Genomic DNA, 18,187 nt, shown 5'->3' with positions numbered 1-18,187 from the left:
TTTACAAGAAATGCTAAAAATTGAGAAGAAACTAACATATATAAAGACAGAACAAAGAGGATCTTTTCTGAGTATCTCAATTCTTTTGCACCTTTAGCAATGAGAATATATCCACCTGTTCTGTTACAACAGCGTGATAATTTCAGTATTTTGAAAGGAGTATTTTTGCTAAATTATCACAACAGCATGTTTTTTTGCTATTGGTTTACATTAGTAGTTACACTGGAAGCAGCATCAGTGCTTATAATACATGTTTTTCAGATCTTCCAGGGAAAGTCCTTTATCTGAAAGAAATTTATTTCTCAGCAGCTTTTTCAATTGAGATATCTACTATGATAATCTCCCAAATACATAATTATTAAACCAAACTGATAAGAGAAGTGTACTTATATTAGACAGTCTTACCTTTCCTTTTGATTAATTCTTTTAGAAATTGTGCTTCACTAAGCAAAGAGGAAGACGGAATATTTTGTCTGTTCAAATAACCATGTATATGATTAATTAAAACTATTGAAAGTTTCCCAACTCATATTGGAAATATGTGCCATCGTGTTGACATTTAGATATACCAGATCTTTTAAAGTTATGTTTCTTTGGTAATAAAACCATCTGATTGTCACAGTAATTAGAAAGAGATTTAAATAGAATCTATTTTTTTCATTAGTTTGTGATCCTTGTGATTAGCTCCTTTTATTGAGAACAATAATCAATAAGGCAGCACAATTATAGGATGGTGCATAGTTTGACGTGTCTGCATGTGTATGGACATACATTGCTGAAACTAATGATTGATACAATGGCTACTGGGGGCTTAAATGAATTACTGAATTACTTAAAGGTCCTTGTTATTAATATTTAATATGAGTCTGCAGGTTTTTTAATATCACTTGAAGTCTTTTTAACTGGAGACCCAGAATTTGCAGTCATTTGGCTTCTATCCAGTTATTGGTGAAGTCTTTCAGTGTATTTTCTTTAGATATCTACTTCTGCTAAGGATAAAAATATTTGAATGATTCCTTTCACTTTGATATCTGCTGAGGAAAGGTTGGTGCTGAGCCTCTTTGCCCTGTGTTTATGTATAATCTACTGCCTTTCCAGAGTACCCACAAACTGGTCAATACCAAATTATTACTTGAGATCCTGACCAGGAATTTTTTGTCTGAAAAAGCTATTTGACTTTTTTGAAGTCCCATTGTTAGAGAAAAGCTAAATGATGTTTTAGATGAATGAAAAAAGCACATCACCTTAGTCTGCTTACAGATGACTTCAAGTGCTCATGTTGTTTCCTGTTTTTTACCACAAAAGCTGCTACGATATGATCCAAAATGTTTTAAATAAATGTGTAGTAAGTAATTTAAGTAATTTTAAGGCTCAATGTTTGGAATAAAATCTGTTATGTTTCTTTCAGATATACGTGTTTAATGTGGTAACTTTGCAGTATGTGTAAGGAGGAATTATTGGCATAATATGAGACAAGCATCACTTAAGTGTAAAGAATAAGAATGCTGAAAACCAACATTTAGGTCTCTGTTGTTTAAGTTTTTAGAAATAAACACCTTTAATGTAATCACATGTGTTGAATCACATCCCTTAAATTCACTAATAGATTATTATAACAGTATGTGTTGTTTTTTTATCTCTGAAAGTTACCATAAAGAGATACTATACAATTCTTGTATCCACATTTCTTGTGGAGATATAATTGATTAAAGTAGTAGTAAAGTAGTATTCATTGTCTATGAATGATCACTGCACCTACACTCTAGGAATATTAATCATTCAAAAGCTAATAAACTAACAGAATTAAAGTCTCCATTATCAAACAACAAAATACATTGTATCCATAATTTTAATCATTACTAGCAACAGTAATTGAAATTCAACTTGTTAATAGACTATTTCTTTTTTTCCATTTTAAAATGGACAAATAAGTAACTTGCAGAGTGATTCAGAAACACAGTATTCTCAGAACTGTTTAAACTTCAAACAGTCCCCCTCGTCCATCCATGAAGGCTGATTTTTAAACAAATATGATGTTATATTACAAGTTTTCTTCCTGAAACTGTCTGAAATCAATTGGACTCTACTGCGGCATAATTGATCATCTATATGAATGCTATTTTACACTAATGACTGAAATCTCTTATCATGCAGACTTATATGTGTGTGCTTTGTATAAATAGTCACACTGATCAGTAATTACTGTGCTGTAAGTCAATTCAGTGCAGTTTTGGAGGGTGCAGAATTCAGGTCTTCCTTGAAGTCCTAAGCCTGGTAAACAGTGTGCTTATTTACTGTCAGAATTTTATTCCTTCATGGGAGTCATTCATTTTTAAAATGTTATTGTCAATATTATAAAAAGCAATATATTTTATTTCCTTTTTTTGTAGAAAAGTATGCTATAGAGTAGAAAATAGTTTGTCAAATACTTTGAGAGTAATACTTGTTTATATGTGATATTACCTTTACAACAATTTTCCCACAGTGCCATGTAATATACACCTGGTACATCAAAGATGGCTTGACAGTAATACAGAATGAGGGAATGATATAGTGCTCCCTCTATGACTCTATTGCACTGATATAAACCTATTGTTACTGATAATTAATTCCTTCTACATTGTAAGGTTGGCCAACATTAATTACTCTGATAGCAAAACATAATGCTGATACATATTCTGAGGGAAATTTGTAATTTATTAATTTTTTAGAAAATTTTCTTTTATCCCATGTCTCTGATTTATTAAATTAATGAACAAAACCTGTGGATAGATAATGTGGAGTTTTCTCTGTATGATAATGGCAGTTTTGTTCAGAATAATCATAACATTTTTTGACTTAGTGGCACTGTGGACAGGCGCAAGCAAGATTTAACATTGGTCATGGACAAAGAGAGTTGTATTTAAATAAATAAATAAATAAATAGGACTCAACATTTAGGCATAGTTTTGATTGGGATTATACCCACTTATGCTAAACAGTAAATTATTCAGCATTTATTCACCAGTAAATTATTAGGATATATTAGGGTATATGAGGTTATCTACTCTGTCTTTCTATCCCAAGATGAAAAGATCAGCTGTCACATTCCTGACACTTCTTTAATTTTTCTTTCAAAAAACCTCTGCTAATAGAAATTCCCTTCCTTAGGCAATCTGTAAGAACTATTAAATAGTCTCATCTCTGTAAAGCTTTTCTTGTATCTAGTCTAATTCCCTGTAATGTATCCCTTCCTGTGCTTTACATTTAATAATGCTTATTTTATGTCCCATGGAGAGGAGAAACAGATTATTTCCTTGCTATCTGCACCAGTCTATGATCATTTATCCCAGGATCCCAGATAGGGACTCCATGCATCTAGGCTAAACAATCTTTCTTTTTATGGTTAACATGTTTTCTAATATGATATATTCTTCTAATGGTATTATACATCTCTCATAAACTGACCTCTCTAACAAAGTTGAAAGTCTCTCTCTCTCTAACAAAGTTGAAAATGCACCTCTGGAAAGTAGAAATAAGGCTTTTAAATGATTCACTAGCATTTGCACACTGGATATTCTCTTCAGTGGTAACTGCATTCCTTCTTTAGATAGTTACTACAATAACAATAGTGTTTTATTTGAGTTTTTTTTGAAATAGTTTCATTAAAATATGCTCTCAGCTTTTCCAAAATTTTAGTGTCTATTTTGAACCAAATTTTCTGCTTTTTCAGGTGTGTTGAATCTTTCCTTCTTAGAATGAATATTTTTTGTATTTTTAAGTGTATTAAAAGCATGTTGTACAATATTTCTTCCTTTTTATTTGGGAAATCACTAATAAATAATATCTAAATTGGGGGTAGATTTGTATTAATATAGAAATTTTATAAATTGTGAATCTGGAACCCAGGATTGTTTGTAAGTGATATAAAATGCATTAAGTATCTGATTATTCTCTCTAATTAAAAAAATGTGTACTCTTCTGTTGATGTGTATGTATATGTTCAAACAATGCACAACTCATTAATAATTTAAGAGAAGTGGTCTCTTGGTTGGCAGTATTGTCACAGGAATGTACTAGGTCAGCCCTTTATTCCCATGTGCCAGTACGGTGGTCTCTTTCACTAATTCTTAAATTCTGTTTGCTCTTGTCCTCCAAAAGCTGTCTTTTCAAAATGTATTCATTTGCAAGAAGTCTTTCTTATTTTTCTAAATTTCCAAATACAGTTTTGGTATGTTCACTCATGAATCCACACATCATTTACATAAATTGCTACGTTTTTCATGGTCTCAGAAAACCCCAGAACACAGCATCCTGTAACCAGCTTGTTCCTTGAAAGGTTTTACAGTGTCTAAAATTACTCTTCAGTGTAAAATTAGCTTGGGTTTAGTTAGCTTCTAGGTAGCTTGACATATATGCATTTCTTTATTTGTCCTGTATTTGGCAAAAATAAGTGCTATTTATTATGTTGTAGTACCAAGCAATGTGGCTGCTTTTTGGTTGCTTTTATTTGTGCCATCAACATTATTGTTGGCAGGAATAAGCTTAGCTGATGGAATATTTTTGTTGCTGTTGCAACAGTTGGTCCTTACACAATGTTTTATTTGGAGAATCACACTATCAAAATGGCTTTCTTGGCATGAGAATAGTTTATCTGGGGAAAACTAACTTGAACCCAGAAGATAATTCTTGTATATAATTTACCAAAATATTTTGTGATTGAATTTCTCTGTACAAAATATAATAAATGATACTTCAGACTATATGTTTATACACACACATATAATAAGTGTAATATAGCAAAGGATTTTTATGAGTAGAAAAAAAGTAGAGATAACTTGAAAACAGCAAGTTGAGTGAGAATAACAAGGCAGAACAAACAAACAATTTAAGTCGTAATGAACTCAGAGGAAAATGCCTGTACTGTCTCTGAAATTTAGTGGCATCCAGTGTTTGAAAAAGTTCATCAATCTCCATTTTGAAAGGTATTTTTAATTTTCCACTGCTTCTGAGAGAGGAAACTCGCTCAGGTGTCTGCAGTGTAGCTCTTAGTGCAGGTACCACTGGCTTTTCTATTATCTAGGCTATCCTAGTGCCTGTATCGATGAAGAGGGTATTGCAGTACAGATTACCTCTCCACTAAAAAGCTTTGATTCTGTCCCACTGCAGCTTAAAGTAAAGCAAATTTCTTTAAAAGCTAGAGTAACTATTTCAAATCCATGGCATGAATGTAGCTTATTCTTGAACCAGAAAAGTGCTTTTGGCACTAGGTGGAATAATTTATTATTTTAGTGAGATTTGGAATCCTTTGTACCTTAAAGAATCAAGCTCCTTCAGCATTATTTGGCTTATCTTGGAGKTTTAGTCCTGAGTATTTACTGTATCTTAAGGTACATGATACTTGAAATATTTATCCTCATACTTGTGACTATAGGGAAAAAGTGTCACCTAGATTATTTTGTCTTTGTCCAGGTGACTATCCCGTGTACTAGAACATTTTTTAGGAATTTTGAATTGTTTTCTCCCTTAGGTGAAAATGACTGTTGTTACAGTATACCTAGGAGTTGATTTCAATTATACTGAAACTTAAAGTCTCTTCTGCTCCTTCTCCTTTAGTTAAGATGATAGAGGATGTTACTTCAGCATGAAATTACAGATATAGAGTAATACTAAGACCCAGAGATGCACAGGTTCACAAAACATTCTTGCTTAATGAAAATCGTTTTTATCTAAGTTCTGTACATAAAATGTTGCCATTTTACCTCCTTAGTCAACTTTAAAATAATCTACAGGTAATATTGTTCCTTAATATTACCTGTCTTCTGGCAACTGAGCTAAAATTGATTGGTTTTGATATGTAGGCACCAATAATGTCTGTATGCAGTTAAAAGTGGTTCCTGGTATTTTTCCCAGGAAAAGGCACTTTTCTCAGGAGACTGTGAAACCAGTAGAAGGTGCTTGCACAGTGGATTCATCCAAAGTGGTAACATTTCATTACTTCACTGGTTATTTCATGACAAAATAGGACTTTTTTTTTGACTGGCTAAGTACTCTACCAAGGCCTACATGAACGTTTTTATTTTAAATAAAAATTCAGTATCCATTTTTACTGATTTTATTCCAGCTTTTTTATGGTGTTGCTTCTGGAAGTTTTGAATTTGGTAATGCATATTATAACTTTCCCAAAACTAGAATTGAAAATGACTTTTTTAACACTGTAAAAGAGATCTCCTAAGTTGGGTGTGATATTTGTGAAGAAAGAGTACCGATCACTTTTCTTTTTCCCCTGTTAAGTATGATGCTGATATTAATACATCTTCTATGAAATAAATAAAATTTAATTCAAAAAAGTCTAGGTTCTGCTGCCATGGCAACTGAACAGTGATTGAAACTCTCTGTTGCGGTGACCCCTCTGCCCTGTATTGCTTCTTTTCAAGGCATTTTCTGAAGCGTTTGTAAAGAAAAAAAGAAGTCAGATATATTTTTGATAAACAGAGATGGACTTTGTCTAAAAGGCAATGAGAAGACATATGTATGACTAAAAGCAATTACATTTTTGAATAGTAGCTGGCTTTAAAACTTAATTGCATATTCTTCTTTAGAAGTAAAATCATTAGCTTTTAAGCTTTACTATAGGATAACAAATAATAATTGACAATTGCAATTGAAACTCAAGAAGTTAATAACTGTAGTTAGTATGTAATTTATTGATCTTATACCCAGCAGCTAGAATCTGAATGGTACAAAAAACCCCAGTGGCATCATGTTAATTGAAGTGTCGCTCCACATGCTTTAACTTATATTGTGATGAAACTGAACATTTTAAACAAATATTTTAAAGAGTAAAATTTGAAAGAAACAATACAGTTCTGAAGGTGTTTTTAATAATGGAAAGAATTTATAATTATCAGGTAAAAATTCCTAATAAATATCCAGACTAAGATTCAACAGTTGCTGAATGAAGGCCTTGAATGACATACTTTAGTCTAAAGAAATAAGTATTGCCCAGCTATCATTTGGGTATTCCATCTTAGGCAGAGCTGAAAAATGTGTCTTCTGGACTGCAGGCACATTTTTTTCCACTAATCTGGGGAGAGATCACAGACTTGTAGGTTAGTGTAGGTTGGAAGGGATCTCCAAAGGTCATCTAGTCCAATCCCCTCTCAAAGCAGATCAAATTAGATCAGGTGGCTCAGGAACTTGTCTTTGAAAAGATATTAGCAGTGGTTAAAGGAATGCACATATTTTGCCCTCATCTCTGAGGGTACTGGATTATTCACAGGGGAATAAAGGCAGAAAGGCAAAAGAGCTTACCTGGGAGGGCAAAAAAAGCCATTCTCAGAATACTGTCATATATAGAAAAATATTTATCTTGCTTGGTACATTTGTTGCTTAGTACTAATATCAGGAATGGTCTAGTCCCCCAAAATATTGATTATATTAATTGTATTGTATTTTACATTATGTATTTTACTATGTAGCAAACTTTCATGGTTTTATATTTGCAGTTTCCTGAATGTGGTTTCTATGGAATGTATGACAAAATTCTACTCTTTCGCCATGACCCTTCCTCTGAAAACATTCTCCAGTTGGTAAAATCAGCTACAGATATCCAGGAAGGAGACCTAGTCGAAGTTGTCCTGTCAGGTAACTAAAAAATAAGAAAATCTCCGTCATGCTTTTGCAACCGAAAACACCCATCATATATTGTCACTGTTAGAATCCAAGGAAAAGGAATGTTTGTATGGACTTATATTGGGTCAAAATCTTTCTCGGACGTATATGTGGCATATATAATGTATGTGCCTGTTAATTTTTGAATTCTTTTTCCATTGCACAGAATACTTTTTGACAGCCTGATGTTGTAAATATTATTAGTTAAGCAATAGATTAATTTTAATAAGCATTTTGAAAAATGTAAATTCTCCATTTTTATAGGAAAATGGTCCAATATGGCAGCATAACCATTTTCAATAGAACATGGTAGAAACAAAATGTAAGAAGTAACAAGAGAATATATTAGATATTTTAGCATGCATTTGCTTTATAAATAGAGTAGCTTGAAAATAGAGTTGGTGTTAACATATGTTGCATGAAGTATCAGCAGTTTAGTATTTCAGTTGACAGAGTTTACACTTTTCTATTAGTCTATCAGTGTGGTCGGTTCATAATTACCTATGCAGAAATCATGAAGGCCGTTCTTGCAAACAGTGACCTGGCTGCTTGTAGAGTAAGGCTTCTTAGATTATATGAAGTGCCATAAAAATGTCCATTTTGGTCTGGAAAGAGAATAACTGCTTTCATATAACCTGCTCTGACTCCTTCTGTGATTTGTTTTTAAAATTATTTAGGAAACTGAGACAAATTCAAATTGCAGGTGGGACAGCAACTAAAGTTATAGAAATATATGCTATTTATGGATGGCTGTGCAAGAGGAGTGCTGGGTGCCTCTTGTGCAGGAGCAGGGAATATCTGACATATAAATGGTGGTATGGAAGGCAAAAGGTGGAGCAAAAGACGGTAATTAATTAGGGCCTAGGAAATACAAAAGTCGGAGGAGACAAGAGGAGAATATAAATCAGTGAAAAGCCAGAGAATGAAAGCAATAACCTGAAGGTGACTGGCAGGGAAAAGGAGGTGAGAGGAGATGTAGTATGAGTGGATCATGAGCAGAGAGGCCAAATTTTGGAGGCAGTGAGATGACATATACATTCAAGGAATATGTTTGGCTAGCAGTGGCCATAAATATTGGGCTAGTCTAACTGAAGTAGGAATTAACCAGAATTTATGTGATTTGAATGTAGAGGAAATCTGGGGATGCTATTAGGTGTTAATAATACTTGTCAAAAGCCTAGGTACAAGGAGGGATGAGGTACTTGAATAAAAATGGCACAAAATTTACAAGGGTAAGCAGTGGAGAGAATGCTGGAATTGTGAAGAAGGGAAGGTGATATTTCTATTAAATAAAATCTAGAAGATGGCTGAATGGCTTTATTTTTGCAGTTGGAACATGCAGTTAGAGTGACTGGAAAGAAACCTGAAAAATAGACTCATATGTCATACAGAGGTAGGAACTGAAGCTGTAGAAGAATAGAGGATTAGTGAAGAGAAAGCCAAAATCCTAATGGATGCTGAAAAGAGGGAAGGTATGAGTTAGGTCAACATCATCTCAACCAATTAGGCTTTTAATTATAGTTTTCCTATATAATACCCTCTTCCATACTCTTTGATTACAATAGGAAGAAGTAAAGTAAAGAATGATGCAAGTCATTCCTGTAAGTCAACATTCATCTTTTCCATATCAGGAAACAAATTTTTCCCTTTTGAAAAGGTGCCAGTAATCTCTATTTCATATTTGCCACAGAAAATAATCACTCATGGTCAGTAAATCAGAAGCAATGAAAAAAATCAGCAGGGAATTTAATGTTTTATCTGGTGTATAGCTTATATGCTTTTGAAATGAAGACCACATATTTTCCAGATTGCCAAAATTAGGCAAGTAGCTGATTTAATACTAAAAATTGGCACTTTATGCAGTACTTGGAAGTGATAAAGAAGAACAATACTGTTTGAGAGAATTAGGACATTGGTGCTTTTATTTCTTGGGTGAACCATCTCTCTATGGGAGTGGCCAAGCATAAGAAACTCTGCAATAGGTAGAGGAAGGCTATGAAGCCAACAGTATGTGAAAGTGTGGGTAGTGTCTACAATTGCCCAGGGTCCATATATTTTTTCCTCTCACCCTTCAGCATAGAGTGTGCATTGCTGTCTGAAAACCTGGACTTTTGAGTCTGATAGATAATACCACAAAGTACTGTTGTACTGTGTTTAAGTAATGAAATTTTAGCTAAAGGAAAATCCCTGGAGTACACCATTTTACACTTCCTAATAACTCTGGTATACAGTTGTTGACAGTACTGATCAACGGTATCATTTTATGTTGTTTTATTTATGATGCGCTCATGAATGAAATGTATTGTTTGTTATCTTCTTGTTACTTAGTCATTTTTTAATTATTTCCCTTTTACAATTCATGGAATGCATGAAAATTGTGCAACTGCAACAGAGTGTCATGATGGGTTAAAAAAAAAGAAAATAGAGACTTGAGGTAAGCCAAATCTTTTAGAAGGTCAGCATAACTGAGGAACCTTGTAGGTTAAGGAAATTGTTGTATTTTGAATAAATCTACAATACAGAAGCCATGTGCAAGAATATGGTGTTTTGAGAAGTAAGAATATTATAATTTTTCATGTATTGCTGTGTGGTTTTGCAGGAAATAGGGCCTGATCACAATCCTTATCTGTATAGTTATTTGGTCTAAAATTCCACAGAGGTTTAAAGTAGATGGTAATTTTGCTTGTATAAGTATATAGCCTTTCTGAATCTTTAATTTTTAATTCTTAATTTCTTAAATTGTTTTCACTGAAAGAGTGACTGGCAGTTATAATCCCAGAGAATAGTTCTTTTTTCATTTTTATCTTCCTATTAGCATAATATTTTTTGTTTCTTTTTTTTTTTCCTTTTTGTGTTATTTTCACTGTATTATTGTGAGGGTAAGGAGTGAGGAATCTATGACTCTTGAGCAGGGTGTACTGATTTCTTAATTCCATATGGCCCAAGACTGATTTTGTTTCCATGTTTTTATTGGACAATGGAATTAATTGTTACTCTCCTGTCTGCCAAAAGATTTGAAGGTGTTGCATGGCCCTTAGTAAGGAAGAATTGTTCTCTAGTCCTTATGCAAATAAACGTGTATTTATAGTATTTTATATCAGCAAAGCTGACAAAGTATTATTTTTAAAAGCACTTATTTTTAAACTAACTTCAGAGGCCATAGGTCTAGATCAGTACTGAGTACTTTAAAAAATTATGCCCTGATAATGATAATGAGATCAAGTTCTCACATTGTTCATCTAATATGTTTGATGGTCTGTGTCAGAAATGTACTCTGACTCCATGAAAAAGATGGCAAATTATATATTTTTAGATTATGGCATAGATCATTATTTAGAGTATATTATTATATTTAATCATATCACTACAGATCACCACAAAATATCTTCAGGGCCCTCTGGCTACAAGTGACTCAATGTTCCAATCTTTTTGTTACAAGTAGAAATGCTTCTTGCCAAGAAGCCCTGTGTTTTTCTTTAAGTTAGTTGTACCGCTTTTAGAGAGGAAATCGCTTTAATTTTATGCCCACCACTTATGTCACCGATCCTTCAGGGATTTCAGAATGTCGTTATATAAAAACTTCTACAAGTTATTAGAACTTCATGAAAAAATGACATTTCTTTAAAACTTCCACACAACCTAAATATCTTAGGTGCCAAGGATTTTACAGCAGGTAACAGTTTGTAAATAGAAGAAGGACCATTTAAAATATCCGCCCCTTGACAGGGCTCAAGAATACTGATAACGGATGTAAGAAACGATTGCAATAGTATGTGCAATCAGAAAAACATTTTTGTAAGGTTTATTTGAAAATCATTTGTGTTTTCTTATACATTCTGACCTTTAGTTCTTCAAGAAAAACATAATGCATCTTTGAACACTGTTCAGTAAATTTGAATAGGCATTTATTTTCAGGTACTCTGTCTTTTCTGGCATGTAAAATTATAAGGTTCTTATATAATATCAAAAAAGTAGAAAGTTGTAGGAGTTTTACCATTTTGTTATGTCAAAAGGGATACATTAAAACAGAGTTTATTAAAAAAAAAAGTCAAAAATATGTCTTCTGGGCAAATCACAAGTATAATCACATGAAAGAATGACCTTCCTAAAACATTACATCTTGCATCTTTGTTCATGTTTTAAACAACAAAAGGTTATCCAAATGTTAGCCTTGAAGGCAAAAGGCTCCTATTGCTTATTACATTCATAAGGTATTGGGGAAGAAATGTGTGTTAAGACAGCTTCTTTTATAGACTAATAAACTTTTTTTTATTACAAAGCTTCTTCCATGTTTTTCTCAAAAAATGTCAGATGTTTTTCTTCTGGTACCATTTTGATATCCAGTGCTTATATTGGGCTTCATGGAGAATCACTGCTTAAGTAGTCAGTTCATGTAACTCAGTAGTGTAGAACTTTTTCTGTTCCAGTTACAATGATATCAGTTCAGAAAGAAACACCATTAAGCTCCTGAAACTTCCTTCTTCATGTAGCTTGTTTTTGTAGGCTACCCATGTATAAATGCTAGTACAGTTGCATGTAGGAGGTTTTAAAATGTTGTTAGTTGGTGCAAAGATGCTTCTTAGGACCAACCCTTGTGATTTTTGAATAAAATATTGAAATTAGCCTTAAAAAAAAAAAAGTTGTTACCCATATGGGAAACCTATAGCACCTAGCTAAGTGAAGAGATATTATTCTGAATCCTTGTCAACAACATGAGAGATTTTGCCAGGGAAGAAGGAAGGAGGACCACTAGGTCATCAACTGGTGATATCTCAAGGAATTTAACATTTGAATTTCCCAGAAAAGAGGCAGGTCTGTTGTGTTCATTGTAGATTTGCACATTTTTATTTGCATGATCATGCCAGTTTCCTCTCTGGTTTCTTGAGTTTGGAGTCCCAGCTTTCATCCACTTCTGTTTTCAGTCTTCCTCCTGTCCTTCTGCAGGAGTTTCCTGCAAAGACAAGGTGCTTGAAGACATCTTTCCTATATTGACATGCTGTAACACCAGCTCCTATATACTATAGCACATTTAGTGCAATATTAAATAAATAAAAAAACACACTGTACCCATTCTAATATTACAGAATGGTAAATATTTTCTTCCCTCAATTTCACTTGAATTTTAACATTGCAGAAATTAATGGCTGCATATACTCATCTGCTGGTATTCAATTTTCTTCTTTAGTCAGAGGACACGATGCTGAAAAGACTTTCTAGCTCTCTGAATGCAAGCACAGCAAATGAAACTTGTAACATTTCATGGCCTCAATGATGGTTAAACTGCTACAAGTGAAATCCTTTGATAAGATGTCTTGAGTTATGCAAGATCTTAAATACAGACATTTCCTCCATGAACATTCAAGAGCATCAATGTTCTCCAGTAAATCACCCTAACTAAATGCAGCAGCTAATTTTTGCTGTGTTAAGACTCATGTATCATGGAGGGGAGGAAAATATATGCAGTTCTGTAACATTAGACAAGAAAAAGGAACTCTATAAGCAGTCTATAATGTTCAGGGAAGTATTCAGACTAATGGAGGTAATTTTTTGTTAAAATATGTTCAGACAGCATAATACTGCATGGCATTGTTTGCCTGGGCAGAGCTGACATAGTTTCAGGTGGTTATAGACTTTAGTGATAGTACATTATACAAATCAGTCTTTTTTTCTTTTTCAATAAATCTGTGCCTAAAATACAGGGCCATAAGTGTTTTTGCACAATATTTAATAATTTGGAGATACCTTCAAAATTTATTTGGTGTGGTGGGAAGAGCGCCTCTGAAAAAAAGAGAGATTGGCCTTGAGGTCTAACAAAGGATGATACTGAGGACTCGACCTTTTGGGAAGGACAAAAAGTTTGCACTATATACCCAGTTTATATGGAACTAATTAAAGTATTTTATTTCTACTTACATTCTAAATACCTGAACAGAATATACATTCCAAAGCTCTGTAGATTCAAGGTATGTTATGACAAATACTTTTGAGTAGCATGTCTGAAAGAGACAGTAGAACAGAATGTTATTGCTACAGCATTGCTGCATGAGAACTGTGCATCCTATGGGTAAATATCCCCTGAGGCACTGATATCTGATGTCAGAAGCTATCCTAATACCACTGCATTCAGTTTTTATTGCATGTATCAATGCTAGTTAGTGTAGAGAAAGCTGAACTGTCAGTTCAGTTTGTTTCATATTCTAATACTGTACATTATCTGATTTGCATAATAGTTACTTTATTGTAAGGTCTTTTATAAAGGCTGGGCAACCAATGATTAAAAGTTTTCATTATTTTCATTTCATTTTCATTATTTTGGGTATTATATTTATGTTCTTTACAGTTTAAGGCATAATAAATATGATTGTCTTCTGATTTAGAGCTTATATTGCAGGTTCTTGGAAGATATGAGAAGTTATTTGGAAAAAATTATAGTTGGGAGAAGTTGCATATTATTGCTGAAGCATTTTATTCCATTTTAGGAAAAAAAATTGTACCTGCAGATATCATATAATTGAAACAGTTTGCTACAGAGCAAAAGGTTTCTGGTGAAACATAAGAAATTCAATCTGCTCAGAATGCAGCACCTGCTGTGCTTTTATAGTAATAATGAATATTATTACTTGTATTTTACACTGGTGCATTATGCAGTGGGATTTTTATGGAGTGATGTTGTGCATCTGTCTGCTGACTCAACCACAGAAGATAAATACAGACTATTGCAATAAGCTAATGGAATTGTCTTTCAGTGGCCCCTATGGCTACTAGTAGTTTGGAAGTGAAATGTTAGACATTATTATGAGAATGGAAGGAAAAGAGTATGTTGAGATTCAGATTCAGTCATCTACATGTTAAAAAAGCATTCATTATCAGCATTACTAGCCCTCGTAAGTACAGTTTTATTTTTACCTCCTATACAGTTTTGTTGCTTTTGTTTTATGTAGTTTTAATATTACCTGTTTTAATATTTTATTTCAGTTGACTGTATAGTATTCTGGTAGTGTTTGTATAGGAGATATGAGGAGATATGACTCAAGAATTTTTGTCAGTTTTTWCTTAAAACCACAGACTCCTTTGAACCCACTTGGCTCATCAGGCTACACTCCTGCCCGTTCATTAAACAAATATCACTAATACTATTCTATCAGTAAGGTATCATTTGCCATGTTGCTATTTTCTTAGTTGTGCATTTTCTATTTCATTTTCTTCTTCAAAATATTAGAAAAGTATGTCTGGTCTCCTGATGCAAGAGAGAGGATGTTCTTTATTAGTGGTATGTTTGCTATGGGAATCTCAACTGATGAGTTCACTGAACTCAACATTTGCTTAACTGTTGAGTTGTATTTCAGATTGAAAGAAGAGCAAATCTTTGGAGAAAGAATTTTATTGAGGTGTATCTGTAAGAAAGATTTCTTTTGACTAGAATACTCTTGAAAACTAGTCAGCCGACCAAACCAGGAAGCAAGGTACAGAAGTTGCAGTCAAAGATATAATCAAAGGTGGCTGTAAATGAGCAGTCATTCATTCTTAAGTACTGAAAGGAAGAGAAACCAAAGCTTGTAGCTTTATAGGTCTCTTTCAGTTCCACCCACTCTTCCTGTCTGCTCAAGAAAAGGCAGTAAATTTTATGCAAGGTGATCTTAAGCTGAAAAACATTCCACAGTCTTAATCTGATTCAGTAATATTTGCTACAAGCTTGAATTGCATCAATAAAAAGATATCTTTCAGGTTCCACTCATAAAATAAAGGATGCAAATGTGAATCACCAAAATAACAAAGTAAACTTCACAATAGATTGAATATGCTGTCTTTGATACACTGACTTCTTTAAGCTGTTAGGTACTCTTTTGAGCAGCCTTTAAAAATTATTTATTTCAACTGCCATTTTTAATGCCAATATAGAGGTATAATTCTTAACTGTCTAGAGATACACTCCATATCTTTTCTTTCTGGAGAAGCTAAGTAGTTAAAAAGTTGCATTAAGTTTTTACATTAAGCTATGGCATTAGGTTATGACTGTAGATAAGTTAACCTTTTACTAAAATGAAGGTTGCAGTTCATGCATTGAAGTTATTATTACGAGCTGTTTGTAGATCCAGCCTCCATCAATTCTTTGTCTGTGTGTTTGAGACCATTTTCAGATGAACTAGATTTGCCCTCCCCCCCCCCCMAATGGAAGCACAAACTGTGTAGGAGAAGCTGGCAAATGACAGAAATGCTGTGGTTCTGTACTTCTATACTCTGGGTCTTTTTGAATCCTGTTTTCCCCAGGCCTACAAGGAAGCAAATACTTTAGAAGCCTGCAGGCTTTTGATCTTGCCAACATAGTTTATGTCCTATGATATACCTTGTTCATGAAGGTTTATTAAAAACTGCTGTGTAAATTTACCTAGTCTTTTCATGTTATGTAGAGCAGAAAACAGTTTTATATTTACAGTTTTAATATGAGTTTTCTTATAAAAAGTCCATCCATTTTTACTGGGGCAAAATTACATTTGGTTGTAAGAGATCTTTGCCAGCCACTGGAAGACAGACGATGAATATTAGCATCTTGTAAGAATTGGTGGAATATGCTTCATCTGCCTGCTGTGAGGAGTTGTGCTCAACTTGGCAGGATTTCTGAGGCAAGAAAATCAAATAGCAGCTACTTTGCTTTCCCTTGCTGAGTTGATGAGGACAGGAATTGACCCATTGCTTATGTTAAGAAGCTGTTTTTGTTTTAAAATCATATAGACAATATACCATCTGGTCATTAGGCTGTGATATCTTTTTTGGATTCAGTACAGTTGATACTACCTTATATATGATAAACTATATTGAACTGAATAAAAGCTGTGCATAACTATATAGTGGATGCCACATTTAAACATGTAACTGGATTGTAATGTTAGCTTGACTGCCAGCTCCTTGAGATAAATATTATGATATTGTATCTCTGAACATCATTATACAGTAGAGTTGGTTGCTTTGCTTTGTTGTGACTGAAAAGCATGGTTCTCTTGGTATCTGGTTGGCTACTTTAAGGTCCTCTTTTATCCAGTATCTTTGGGAAATATAGTCATCTTTTTTCTATCCTGTCCAAGGTAGTATCTTTTGTAATTATTCTTCTTGTACGCTGTTTTAATCCTCTCCAGATCTCATCTTTTTTGTATTTCTGTAGAGGTCAGGTTCATTACTGTTTAGCTTAAAGTAGATCTGATTTTGCATCCCTCACTGTCCCTTAGTATACTTCTTTCTTGGATCATGAATTTCATCAGGGAGATGCCAGATGTTTGAAGTCATTAGGACTAAAAGATTTTTCTATTGTTTATGTCTTTGCCTCATTGTTTTTTTCTGAGCTTTACAGTATTGTGATTGTTACCTTCTAGATACAGATTTCAAGATGCATACTTTTATGCATCAGCTGAATCTTTCTGAACTCCCCCTCCCATCTTGCCTTACCGTTGTTTTTTTTTCTGCTAGAGGAGGCAGTAGGATCCTAAAAATAGGATGAAAAAGTAGATATCCCATCAACATCAGTTCTTTACTCTGGTTATGTTTTCTGGTGATAGGGACATGCCAATAAGAAATCACTTAATGTATCAATTTTGCTTTTAGTACTGATACAGAAATACAGGAGGTGCCAGCTGTTCTTCTTTAGGTCTTCCCATAGGTTTTTAGTACTTAATGATTAGTTCAGCAACAGAAAAATCTGAATTAATTGCAAGGTTTTTGCAAATGTGGTTTGCAAGAAGAAAAGGAGTGTATTTCTTCACAGTTACAAAAATGACTTCACTTTATCTGTATAAGCAAGCTTTTTGAACTCTAACAATTTCCCACTCATGTCAAGCTTTTATGAGTCAGTGTAAAGCTAGAATAGGTAGTTATAAGCAATGCTATTCTGCATTTCCCAAAAAATTAAAACTACATTTTGGAAAAATTAATATTGGTAGGGAAGATGAATTTTCCTTGAAAGAAATGCACACAGACCCTACTGTCAAAACAGTACCTGTTTATGAGAGCTCACTGTTGTACTGCTAGCTAGTAGGTCAGATGTCCTACATTGTACGTCTTTAATTGTCAAATTTTTGGAGATGATAAAATTTCCATTTATTGGTGTGCTGTTCACTGAAAATGTTAAGTTTTCTGTTCAGTTCAGATAGCATTTTTGGGTTTCCAGAAGTCATACAAACACATTCCTTATCTAGGTCTCTTAAAGTATGCTTCCATAAAAGGAGAGGGAAGATCCTCACATAGATAAATAACTATTTATCATTTAGGAAATAAAGATCAGTAGATCAAAGAGTATGATCAGTTTTCACAGTGGAAGGAGGTCAGCAGCAGAATCCTGAGAATATGCACTTGGGCCTGTGCTGTTAAATATATTGATAAATGATCTCAAAAGGGTGACTAATAAAGCGACAGTGTCACTCTGAATGAAATTCACTATAGATAAAGTGACATGCAAAGGGAAAACCTTTCTTGATTTTATATATGCAACAAGAGGCTCTGAGTTAGCTAATACTACCAAAAAATGAGATCTTGAAGTTATAATAGA

At 33.6% G+C, this 18,187-nt stretch overlaps 1 protein-coding gene across 13 annotated transcripts in view; it reads left to right on the top strand.

Moving 5' to 3' along the window:
- PRKD1 (protein kinase D1) overlaps positions 1-18,187 on the top strand; it is a 156,910-nt gene that overhangs the window by 75,071 nt on the left and 63,652 nt on the right. For 12 of the 13 annotated variants that reach the window (XM_026068880.1, XM_026068878.1, XM_026068874.1 and 9 more), the window contains one exon: positions 7,488-7,626. The exons of the other annotated variant lie outside the window; for it this stretch is intronic. In XM_026068880.1, coding sequence (XP_025924665.1) covers positions 7,488-7,626 — 139 coding nt within the window. The remainder of the gene's footprint in view (positions 1-7,487; positions 7,627-18,187) is intronic. 13 annotated transcript variants of the gene reach the window in all.

This window comes from Apteryx rowi, unplaced genomic scaffold (assembly GCF_003343035.1).
Source record: "Apteryx rowi isolate R43461 unplaced genomic scaffold, aptRow1 scaffold_280, whole genome shotgun sequence".
Taxonomy (NCBI): Eukaryota; Metazoa; Chordata; class Aves; order Apterygiformes; family Apterygidae; genus Apteryx; species Apteryx rowi.
This window is presented reverse-complemented; position numbering and strand designations above follow the sequence as displayed.